Below are 12,142 nucleotides of genomic sequence, written 5' to 3' on the forward strand. Positions count from 1 at the left end.
GAAAGCAAGCGATGCTATTATCTGAGGATAGCACCCCAGCAAACAAACACAGACAATCATATTTCAACCCTCCAGGCGCGACACGAAACGCAGAAATAAAGATATAATTCATGCCTTACATTTGATGAGATTCTTCTTTTGGCACTCCAATATGTCCCATAAACATCACAAATGGTCCTTTTGTTCGATTAATTCCGTCAATATATATCCAAAATGTCCATTTGTTTGGCGCGTTTGATCCAGATTAACACCGGTTCCAACTCGCGCAACATGACTACAAAATTTCTCATAAATTACCTGTAAGCTTTGTCCAAACATTTCAAAGTACTTTCCTAATCCAACTTTAGGTATTTTTTTACGTAAATAATTGATCAAATTTAAGACGGGATATACTGTGTTCAATACCGGAGGAAAATAAAGTGGAGAGTGCTTTTCAGGTCACGCGCCTCTATCAAAGAGTACACGTCTCTCAAGCCTCGTTCTGAACAGTGCTACTTCTTAATTCCTCAAAGGAAAAACCTCAACCAATTTCTAAAGACTGTTGACATCCAGTGGAAGCAACAGGAACTGCAAGAAAGTCCCTTAGAAATCTGGATTCCCAATGAAAACCCATTGAAAAGAGAGTGACCTCCAAAACAAAATGTCTGAATGGTTTGTCCTCGGGGTTTTGCCTGCCAAATAAGTTCTGTTATACTCACAGACATGATTCAAACAGTTTTGGAAACGTCAGAGTGTTTTCTATCCAATTCTACTAATAATATGCATATCTTAGCTTCTGGGCGTGAGTAGCAGGCAGTTTACTCTGGGCACACGTTTCATCCGAATGTGAAAATACTGCCCCTAGCCCGAAGAGGTTTTAAGAATGGCCTTTTGGAAGCTCATTAACACCAAAACCGCTGAGTTTATAGATTTAGCCCAGTGTGTTTATTTACTCTGTCATTGTCTAAAACACAGAAGACAATGGTTTACTGCTCATGTTCTCAGTTTAGTGAGTGTGAACAATATAAGACAGCACAAAATAACATGTTTTTATCACCAATACTGTCATCTACCCCCCTCCAAAGTGCACATTACACATATGTGGTTCATTGATAAGCAGGAAGGCCCAGACTGACAACAGTCGTGGTCTGAGGTTACCGCTATGTTTGATTATTTACTTTAACTAGAAAGTGTCTTTTTAATTTGTAATCTAATCTCATCTCTCTGCTCTTTGACAGCTTCCCCCCTTCAATGACAAAGTCTCCTGCGTCAGTCAGTCTTCAGGTAAGAACGTCTACTGGATTGCTCTAATTTATTTAAGTTTGTCTTGTAGACATTCCGAACGTCATCCGCATGAGGCCGGCCAGTGCTCTCTGGGTTGACAACACTCTTTCCCCCACATGATGTAATGGTTATGACCAAAGTCAAACATACGCCCGTCTGTGCTAGTTGGATCCAGACCTACCTGACTGAACTGCATGTAAGAGAGTGACAGAGGAAGTCTTAATTGACATTGTTTTAATATAAGATTTTACTTGTAAAAAATATGTCCAAACATACCTGCAGAACAGGGATTTTGGAGCGACCAAGTTACAAAAGTCTGTCAACCATACCCCTCCCCTGCTCATAACACTTGATTTTTACTCTGATTTGTATGAATTATTCAGGAAGTTACTGCACTCCTGCTGTGCCTTACATTACGGAGTCTATGAGACGGCAGGTTTGCGGTGAGTTTTGGGTCCGACACTCTGTGCTTATTACTTGTTGCTGAAGCACTCAAACCCAGGTCTTAAAAACTGGTGGCTTTCTAAACCTTGCCCCTATTTACTCTCATTCTTGTCCGTACGATCTGTGAGGCTTTGCATGCTTAGATGCCGTTAAATATCTCCTCTCTATTGCATTAAACACATTGGCACCGCAGCAGTGCTTTAAGTTGACTTGTGATTGATTTGAATACCCCCTCACTTGACTGGATGGATTGAGAAAACCCTTTTTTATTGGACTTATAAGGGCATAGTAATGGTCTTATATGGAAGCTAACAATTACAATAGGTATTTTGTTTTGCTAGGGTTTATCACTCTCAATTCATCATTGTGACTCTGGAATGAAATCCTTTTGGTAAAAACACTAACAAAGGACACTCTAATCCACAGAGAAGAGCGAATCTCGACCGTACTCTCTAACCATACCTTACATTCCCCCTTAGGGTTTCCGGTGGCTGGTTTGTATGGGTGACCAGTCGTGTCTTATATAGCCCGGCCGTACCATTTTCAGTGTTGGGATGATCTGAATTTACTAACGTTTTCCTCATGTTTACCTTCAGCTGTTTCTCTCACCGCCTATCATCTTTCAATTTGAAATGTTAGCAACTTGTTAAATCTAATCGATATTGAACTTACTGTTCATTGCTTGATTTATTTGTGTAGTACTCAAGGTCAATGTTTGATATATTCAATTAAGTTTGTGACCGTTAATAAAGTTGTAAATTGTTGTGTATTTCATGATGCCAAAATTTGTTTTTGATGCCAGATATTGGCCAAGTATTAAGTATGAATAATTGGTCACAACAGTATTTTGTGTTGTGTGAACCTTATGAACCTTTGTCTTCAGGGCAGAAGTGTAGTGTCTTATGTTCCCAAGCTGACTGACATATCCTCCTCTGCAGGCGAAGACTACCAGCGCATTGAGTTTGGTGTGGACGAGGTGATGGACTTGGAGCCAGTGGGAGTGAAGGATCCTCTCTTCAAGGTGTCCAGCACTCTGAACCCCCAGGCTCCAGAGTTCATCCTGGGATGCCAGCCGTCCCAGAAGGTCCCGCAGACGGCCACAGCCCTCTCTCCGGCAGCAGACGTCCCAGACGGAGCACAATACAACTCACTGGACGGACCCGACAGCCCGGACGGACCTGATGGCCCAGACTCTGAGCCCTCCGCCATGGACAGCAACCAGAACTGCCAGGATGGGGACGGGGGCCCGGGCAGCCTGGGCCAGCGTGAGAAGAAAAAAAAGAAAAAGCGCCCGCCAGGATACTACAACTACTTGGAGGGCTCAGGTCCCAATAGCGGTGGCATGGGTGTGGACGGGCCTCCTGGAAAGGGGTTGGTGAATGGACACGCTCTTAGCGGCCCTCACCTCGGGTCGCAGGACATGGTTGGTAAGGCGTTGTCAGGGGGTGAACTTTCCACCTCAGCCCCTGTCGCTACAGCAGCAGCGACGGATGCGTCGGCTGCTGTGAATCAGAGGACTTGTGATAGCCCTGATGAATCGTCTTTGGACTTCATGAGTGGAGCCGCCTCTTTATCAGATGGTAAAGACGTGGCCTCCTCCTCTTCTTCTTCCTCCTCCTCTCAGAGCAGTGGGGTGGCAGAGGGAGGCAGAACTGCAGAGCAGCAGTCTGAGAACATGGCTCCAGGGAGCCCTGAACTGCTGGGCAGCGGTGGGCACAGCCCCTGCCCCACCTCCCCTCCTCCCCCCTCGGTTGCTGTGGCCAGCCACCCTGCCACCATTGCTACTGCTACTACTGAAGAAGGGGAGGAAACTAGGGACAGTGGGGTGGCTAATGGGCTGGCTAAACCACATACTGGCATCAGTGCAGACAGACACAAGGAGGCCTCTGAGGCATTGGAGCAGCCCCAGCAGCAGTCCCCAGCTCCCTCAGTGGAGACTGCTTCCTCCCCAGACTCTGAGGCCCAGCCGGCGGTGGCAGAGCAGCCTAAGTCGCCTGCCTCTCCGGCTGCGCCCGCTGCCAACCCCCTCAAATCCTGGGCTAGCCTCTTCCACAACTCCAAGCCTCTGCCTGGAAGCCCTCAGGCCTATGTGGAGGTGAAGAATGTGGTGGAGGTAGTGGCTCCCTCCCTGGCTGCCGTGGAGAAGCATGAGAAGGCTGGGGAGGTGAAGGAGAGCCCTGTCCATGTATCAGAGGATCCCATGGCCCCTAAACTTGCAGGTAGTGTACTCACAGATAGCCACATAGTGTGAGGAAGAACAGCTCACAGGTTAACCCTTATGTCCTTTGGAGTGTGTTAGGGCTGTCTTGACAAAAACAAAATATATAAATATAAATCATGGTTAACCGAAAGTCATGTTCTTTCAACCAATCCATTGGTCTATTTTTCCATATATAGACAGACCATGTTTTAATAAAATTAACTATATATGCATAGAGTTTATCTGATGCTTTAAGCTCAAGGGAGCCAGAAGACAAAAATCTTAACCTGTCCCGAACATCCTCCTCCCGCTCCTACTGGCTTTTGCAGATTCTGCCATTACTCTCCTGAAGTTGCCAGCAATAGGCTACATAAGGAGTTGGCAACCTTTCTCATGTGGAATGCCAATTTATTTTTGTGGAACAGTTTCATTTAATTCATAACAATATCTTCGGATCTCAAAATCATTGTCATGTGGTTAATCAAAAATCTAAATGAAAATGATACAAACCTAAAAGTAACTATGTAAAAATAGCCTATAAAGCCAACAAATGAAAACAATGCATCCAACAGGTAGAAAATATCCTGATTTTTAAATCACATTGGCTACGCATGGCTTGTCTGTAACGAACTTGAAATGTTGCATCAGCTATTAACTTGAGTCCAGCCTGAAGCTCCTTGCAACATTGTATAAAATATTCTGGTCCCTCAGTTTCCTGTGCCAGTGAACTCTGGACACACAGCTGTAGGCTATTTGTGCTAGGGATAAGAAGTAATCAGGTAGGCCTATTTTATGACGGATCAGAGCATGACATTTATAATTTTCAAATACATTGAGGAATCATTGTCATTCTTAATGGATGTAAAAACAGACTGTTTGCTTGCTGTTTGAGGTGAAGAAATCATTACTTTGAGAAGCTCCACGACTCGTTATTGGTGGTGCGTTAAGACGATCAGAAATACTATCAGATCCCCAAATGGGCACATTTATATTCCTACATTTGCGCGCAGGCCAGGTAACCTATAGGCCTACTTCTATGCATAATCAGGTGTGCATCCTTTCTCAACATTGACAGGAGCGCTCCAAACAAAAGACAATGACTAAATTGACAACTCGTAAATGGAATGAAATAAACCAGAACTGGTTTCTCACAGGTGTAGCATAGGTTGTGTGCTCTGCAAATAACCTGTCCACTCTGACAGTGAAAACGGTAAAAGACTGGAATAATAATAATATTGAATGCATAAAGACTTTACTGTAACCAAACAAACATTATAGATTAGAAATTATAGGAATTAGCCGTGTGTGGACTACTGGTGATATATGTAATGGGGAATTGAGACACTAACAATCAAAAGCAAACGATTCACACAATGAAGTTATGAAACAATGAATGTGCACAAATTAGCGGGAGAGAGCACATTATGGAGAGAGACGTGCATTGTGCCGCCACACTCGCCTTCTTGGGCTGTGCTATCCCCGCGGCCTCCGCAATGGATTAGTCTGGACCTCCGCAATGGATTAGTTCACTGAGATGGCCGCGAATAAGACGGGTGTCTTGTGTGCCAAATATTTGCTTCTGCTCGACTAAAACAAATCTCGGTTGACCAACAGCCTATCGACCAAACGATTGACCAGTCGAATAATTGTGGTCAGCCCTAGTGTGTTGACAAAATTATACCCATTGATTATTATGATAGTAATTAATTTGTGCACGTTAAATGTTCTGTATGCATGTGCTGAAGTTCAGCCTACCGTCCACTTGGTGTCAACATTGGGACATTTAGTTAGACTGATACACATGAGCACCAGATGGTGCTAACACTCAATGCTTGGTAAGGCCCAGATTGCTATGACACATCTCCATGACATGCTTTACCTCACCACCCTATTTTCCCCAATAATGCCCCAATGAATGGAGCTGGGGAATGAATGGCAGGCCATGTGAGCCCAGGGAGACTCCCATGTAGCCAACTGGCCTTGCTGGCGTCAAAGAGAGTCATTGTATATAGCAGTAATACTAATACATGTTGAAAGCCTTTATTCCAAACTGCATTCATGAGAATACAGGCAGAGGGTGGGCTGGAGCTACAGCTTTACCAATAATGTATGAGCAGCACTAATTAAGTCCATTACCATGACATCAACCTTATGGATTTTTAGATGCAGTAGACTAGAGCAGGATAGATCTCTGACCTCACCCCTTTCTCCTAACACACACACACAGAATATAAAATAAAATTGCAAGGCTGCATAATGAGTTGATCTTGTAAGCTGCCTAATTAAAGGGCATATGTAGGATCATATCCTGACTACTCACTTCCCAACAACAGCCTCCAGGTGTTGGGACCACACAGGATACACTGGTGGTTTTAAACAGCCTGTGACAGAGAGGATTGCCATGTCTGGGTAATGTGTGGTTATTGTCTTGATGGGATTATTGCTTGTCACTCAGTGCTATGACCATGGACTTCCTCAGGCCTCATGGATATAGTCCTGTGTCTGGAGGAAATATACAGAGAGCCCTTATCTCAGTGGGTTACTTAAGCCTCTTTGTAAACTGTGGTTGACACTGCATTTTTGTCATCCTTTTAGTAAACTGGGATTTTTCATCTATTCGGCACCCTTGTGAAGTATTTATGAGAGAGGGGTTCTGGGCAGCCTAATGTGCTTCTGTCTAGGTAAACCTGATGGTTTCCTGTGCTCAACGGCTGTAAATAATTCAACCAGGCTCCACGTGGTTTCTTTCACTGTCCAGTAGAAAGGCTTATTTTGTACCCACAATACAGTGCTCAGACTTTCGCGCTCCTGTCAGGAAATGAACAGGAGGATGAACAGGAAGCTATTTATAGGACCCTGGTGTCACTGCTACCACGTCTCATTTTGATTTCCAACCCTGTATACTATCTGATCTCTGGACTGGATTTTATCTGGAGTGTGCCTTTACTGTTTAGCCAAACTATATTTCTCTTTTCCTGGAATGACTTTCACTTTTAGCAAACCTGTTATCTATAAAAACCATGTTTCTGTAGTTTGGAGGTTGTTCATAATATGCTATGTACGTAGGCGGACATATCAAAAAAAAAATGGCTATTTTTAACCCATTGTTTTTACATTGTGATTATGTGCTATTGTTTTATGATATTTTCTATGTTGGAATGTCTGTCCACGTTACCATGGAAGCTGTGTTGTCAGTGACAGTCTTCCTTCCTAGGCGTGGCACAGTATCTCCTTGTTCTGACAAAACAGCCTTGTGTGCCACTGTCATGATGCAGAGTTGGTAGAAGGGACACAGTCTATATAGCACAGTATGGAGTAAATGGATATTTTTTGCCTGAGATTTACAAACTAACTTCTATTTTAGCTTTTTGATTTAGTAAGGGATGTGTGTTCAAAATCATGTGTACTTGTTTGAATCCCCAGAACTAATTGAGAATGTGAAGTTGATACACAAACCAGTGTCTTTGCAACCAAGAGGACTGATCAACAAGGGAAACTGGTGCTATATCAACGCTGTATCCTTTTCTCAGCTGCATGCGAAATGCTTGAATCACACCATGTCATGCACAAAGTTACATTAAATGTCTGTATTTAGTGGTCCAATGAGGTGATTTTACCCTTGACTGCCACCCCCAAGACATTGCAGGCCCTGATTGCTTGCCCCCCCATGTATCACCTGTTTAAGTCCATTCCCCCGTTCAATGACACCCAGAGACCCTGTACTTCCACACCCATGATGGACAACTTGTAAGTAGCCTCTCTCCCTGGGAGCTGACTGGCTGTTTTTAAAAGTCAAATCTCACAATCAATGGAGGTCTTGTTTGTGTGCAAATAAGCAGCGACGACAAATTCCTGCCTGAGCTAAATTGGTAAAACTGTGTTACGAGTATTGAGAGTAGGTGTTAAATGTGTGCTCACTGCATTGGGTTGGGTGTGTACTTCCTTTGCTAATTACAACTCCCTGACCTTGTTTCTCCCTCCAGTGTAAGGCTTGTCAATGAGTTCAACAATATGCCTGTGCCATCTAAAGCCAAGCAGCAAGGTAAGCTGTCTGTCAGCATCTTTTTTTAAAGAGCTAGAGTTTCTTTTATTTCCTGTTGATGTTCATTTGATGTGTTCCTTGTTGCTTTTTCTGTAGCTGCTGGTGAAAAGATAATAAAAGACATTCGACCAGGTGCTCCTTTTGAACCCAACTACATTTACAGACTCCTCACCCTCATCAAGTCGAGTCTCTCAGAGAAGGTAAAGACATTGGGCATCCAGTGTATTGATTTCATTTGAACGTTTTAGAGCGGAATATTGTAACAATCTTTTTTATGTCTGCTTGTTGTCATGTTTTCCTTTGCTCCCATTTACGCACACACACCAAGCCCCTCCCTCAGCCACTCACAACAACAAAGATGAGAGATCACTTCTTCCTCTCTTGACAAGCGGCTTCAACTTCCATTTGCATTTGTGGTTTGGTCCAAGACTGGTTCATATGGATACTGAAACACATTGAGACATTATTTTACAGTAATAGAGGAAGTTAACCTTTCTAATGATACCCTTTTTATGTCTCGACTCAAGTTGCTCGCAGAGCGGACACTACTAAAACAGGAGTATCAATGAACATTGGTTCTGGAAAATGAATGCTCAGCATTTTAGCCAAAGACTGTTATACTACATGTCTATTCTGTGTTTTATAAATGTGCAATAAGCATAAAACACAAATATAAGGAATTCTGAGAAATAAGGTAGGCTGCATGATTTCAACATGTGGACCGGCTAGCATGCTTTTCAGACAGCTGGAGACAGACAAAATGGTGTGTTCATAACAATTGAACATTTTTTCCATTGTTAGCCAGCAAATAGGCCCAAGTTGGCTAAACTTGAAATCTAAAGATTAGCTGGCTACTCACTAGCGCTTGTACTTGACTGATTGAGACCTGTGTTAATTTTCTATAATGCTTGCTACAAGTTAGTCATTGGTATTGAATGTGCATTATACATGGTTCTGGTTAAATTTGCAACAAGAAGGTTATTTTCATAGACTTAAAAGCCAGATCAGTGATTATTGCAAAAAAAAGCAGGGCAAACAATTTTGATAAAATAATTAATTAGTGGGTCTTATGCTTGTGGAAGGCTTATATATTTAGCGTAGGTATAATTTCACAAGCCCTGAATTAGATTATTGCAGACTGTTTGCACTGAATGCAGTGCATTTGACCGTTATTTGTACAACAAAGCGTATGAAGGGAAAACGTATTGAGATGTATATCTTGAATTGCCGAGAAGCTTTATAAATAATAATCAAGAGGTGATTATTTATTTTTTAGTTCTTATCGCCCGGCCCTATTATCAATAACAGCAATAAAAAAATATTTGTTCTTTACATTTCAGCCGGGTTTTATTTAGAATGTTGAACCATCCAGACATTCCACACTTTCAGGTGTTCAGGGACTAGGAGCAAATTAACTGAAACACTTTGTATCACCTGTTTCCTGACACTGGTTTTATGTAAAATTCCACATTCTCATCAGTACACTTGAGACGTTCAGTCTGTACCTGCCTGGTGGTACAGTACATGGATACATGTACAAATATCCATCTTTTGGTGCTTGAGACATGCCGACTCATTACTGATTTCATAACCAGATAAGGTGCAATTAAAAAAGCTATTCCAAATGGAATGAGATAGTTAGCTCCTGACTCAGGCATTCCCTATGTGGTTTAGATTGTATCTCACCTGTGCCATGTGCACACTGATGTCCTGTGCTGAAGCTCAGTAACAGTGGACAGGACTGGTGTCTGCTGGTGTTGCATTAGAGCGCAGGCTCTCTTGGCACCTTTGTCTCATTAGTGCTGATGGTTGTGCGTTCTCTGTCAGGGTCGACAGGAGGATGCGGAGGAGTACCTGGGCTTCACCCTCAACGGACTGCATGAGGAGATGCTGGCTTTGAAAAAGCTAATCTCCCCTCAGGAAGAGAGTAAGTAGTGCAGTGGTCTAAATCTGATGCATGAGGTCATACGATTATCTGTTTACACGTGCTCTCTGCTTATAAACTGAACTGATCTAGTCCCTGTTCATTTCACATCATTTCCTCCTTATGTTCTTTGGCCTCACTGCTCACTGCTCAAGGTGTATCTGCTCTATGATTGCCATTGGCTGTGGTTCTAAATCAGTTGTCTCTTCTCCTGTCTTGATCAGAAGCCCCCACACCCAACGGCCCAGAGTCCCAGTCAGGTGTGGATAATGCTGCTGCTGATAAGGAGGAGGGGAGCGAGGACGAATGGGAGCAAGTGGGCCCCCGAAACAAGACCTCCATTACCCGTCAAGCTGACTTTGTCCGCACCCCTATCACTGACATATTCGGAGGGCACATCCGGTAGGGTAACACCGATTACTTGTGTTGACTTGTGAGGTGTCAGGAAACTCACATATAGTTTCTTTACATGTGAGGTGTTGCTTATAATGGAAACGTATTGTTGTTCACGAAGATATAGTCAAGTCAATGTTTTGGTGGACCCAAAGCCTTTACTACTTTACTAGACACCTGACTTCTCCCAAATGAAGCCAGAGTGATGGTCAGCCGCTGAGTGTTTCTTTTCACCCTGCCCAGAGCTTATTTTTCTTAAAGCCCAGCAGCAGAACTGTGGCACCAGTGGTGTCCTTGCCCTTCTTTTTATTGGCTGTGGCGCAGGTGCCTGGTATGACAGGAGAACTGAGAGAGTATAGTGCCATCTTTATCTGGGCCCTCTTGGGCTGGTTGCACTGGCACCGCCTCTGGCCCCCAGCTCCAACCTCAGCTGAGAATGCCATCCCAAACAGGCCTGCCACCAGCTGGCTCTGGGCTTTCTGTGCTCCAGAAGTTCTCTTTAGAATAACAGCCATTGTGGCCCGGCCTGTGGTCGGTGGCCTGGACAGCCAGGCGTGGGGGGCACACTCTCGCAAAGAAAGAATCACAAAACAACTTTGAAAGTGTAGGACCTGTGAGGGTGTGACTGGGCCAAATGACATGCTCTCTGAGGTTCTGTTATGGCACACGCCTGGCCTGACTGGGTTACAGATCACTTCAGAGGATAATTTTTCTCTGAATCAATAGTAAAAGTAAATGGAACATAAGGGCAGACTTTCAGGAAGGTCTGGGTTGAACTATGCATACCCACTGAGTTCAGCTACAGTCATGTTTTCAGCCACTCGAGCCAAGGTAATTGGTTTGGCCGAGGGGAGTCTTTGGAGAAAGTTAGAAATTTATTTTCACCATTTAAAGAGATTATATGGCTGTCAGAGGGTTATGAATGTTGGTGTTGTTTTTGCCATTTGAACATTTAGGATCAGTTTCTGCCACGAAGAGGAGAATTTGAGGAAGGAGAGGAGATGATTCATGAAGGTGTTGTTTGGAGAGACGTGTAGAGAGACCATCCACTTTCCTTCAAAGCTGTGATGCTGTTTGCTGAGGTCAAGATGTCGTTGAGAGACACTCAAAACCCATTACTGTATTTCATTGTCTGAAGTGGGGTATATTTGTATTTCTGTCCCATGCAGTTCGGTGGTGTACCAGCAGAACTCTAAGGAGTCAGCCACCCTGCAGCCCTTCTTCACCCTGCAGCTGGACATCCAGTCAGAGAAGATCCGCACCGTTCAGGAGGCCCTGGAGACCCTGGTGGCACGGGAGTCAGTTCAGGGCTACACCACTAAAACCAAGCAGGAGGTAAGGGTCTTACACACAGTACACCTATGCTACTACTATCCCATTACAAGTATTGGATGTGTTTGCATATCGGTCATTTTCATTTCATGCTCAATCGCTTGTATGTTGATCCAAACTTGAATACTGCTTTGAAAACCTCAATTGATTTCTGTTGTTTTTCTTCTGCAATCCGAAACAAGGATGTGGGCATGTTGGCAGTTAAAGTGTTTAGACAATGAGAATATTTGTTACTGTGGTGTCTCGTTTCTTTCAACGGGAGTATTTGGGATGCTCAGCAGCACTCTCTAGTACACAATGCACTCCTCCCCTTAATGGGCCCCTTCTAATGGGCTGAAGTAGTCAGACTCTGACAGATCGTCTTCCCATTGGCCTTGTTTCTGTTAATACACTTAGTGTGTGTTGTGCGTGTGGACTCAAAAGCATTGTTTATGCTTCATGTCCTCTCTGACTGCGCTGCCTGGTGAAAACACATTGTTTTAAAGCCACAGTATAAGAAGACAAATGTGCCTTGCCTGCTTCCTCTGTATGGAGACAAAACTGG

At 43.7% G+C, this 12,142-nt stretch overlaps 1 protein-coding gene across 3 annotated transcripts in view; it reads left to right on the forward strand.

The window, feature by feature from the left end:
• LOC129854268 (ubiquitin carboxyl-terminal hydrolase 10-like) overlaps positions 1–12,142 on the forward strand; it is a 36,706-nt gene that overhangs the window by 10,160 nt on the left and 14,404 nt on the right. Inside the window, exons 3-12 of one of the 3 annotated variants that reach the window (XM_055921117.1) lie at positions 1,218–1,263; positions 1,647–1,706; positions 2,646–3,926; positions 7,331–7,422; positions 7,545–7,654; positions 7,891–7,949; positions 8,046–8,149; positions 9,777–9,876; positions 10,098–10,275; positions 11,436–11,601. In XM_055921117.1, the coding sequence (XP_055777092.1) occupies positions 1,218–1,263; positions 1,647–1,706; positions 2,646–3,926; positions 7,331–7,422; positions 7,545–7,654; positions 7,891–7,949; positions 8,046–8,149; positions 9,777–9,876; positions 10,098–10,275; positions 11,436–11,601 (2,196 nt within the window). Of the gene's footprint in view, positions 1–1,217; positions 1,264–1,286; positions 1,460–1,646; positions 1,707–2,645; positions 3,927–7,330; positions 7,423–7,544; positions 7,655–7,890; positions 7,950–8,045; positions 8,150–9,776; positions 9,877–10,097; positions 10,276–11,435; positions 11,602–12,142 lie in introns of those variants that run through there. The other 2 variants (XM_055921119.1, XM_055921118.1) reach the window with 2 other exon arrangements.

This window comes from Salvelinus fontinalis, chromosome 4, assembly GCF_029448725.1.
Source record: "Salvelinus fontinalis isolate EN_2023a chromosome 4, ASM2944872v1, whole genome shotgun sequence".
Taxonomy (NCBI): domain Eukaryota; kingdom Metazoa; phylum Chordata; class Actinopteri; order Salmoniformes; family Salmonidae; genus Salvelinus; species Salvelinus fontinalis.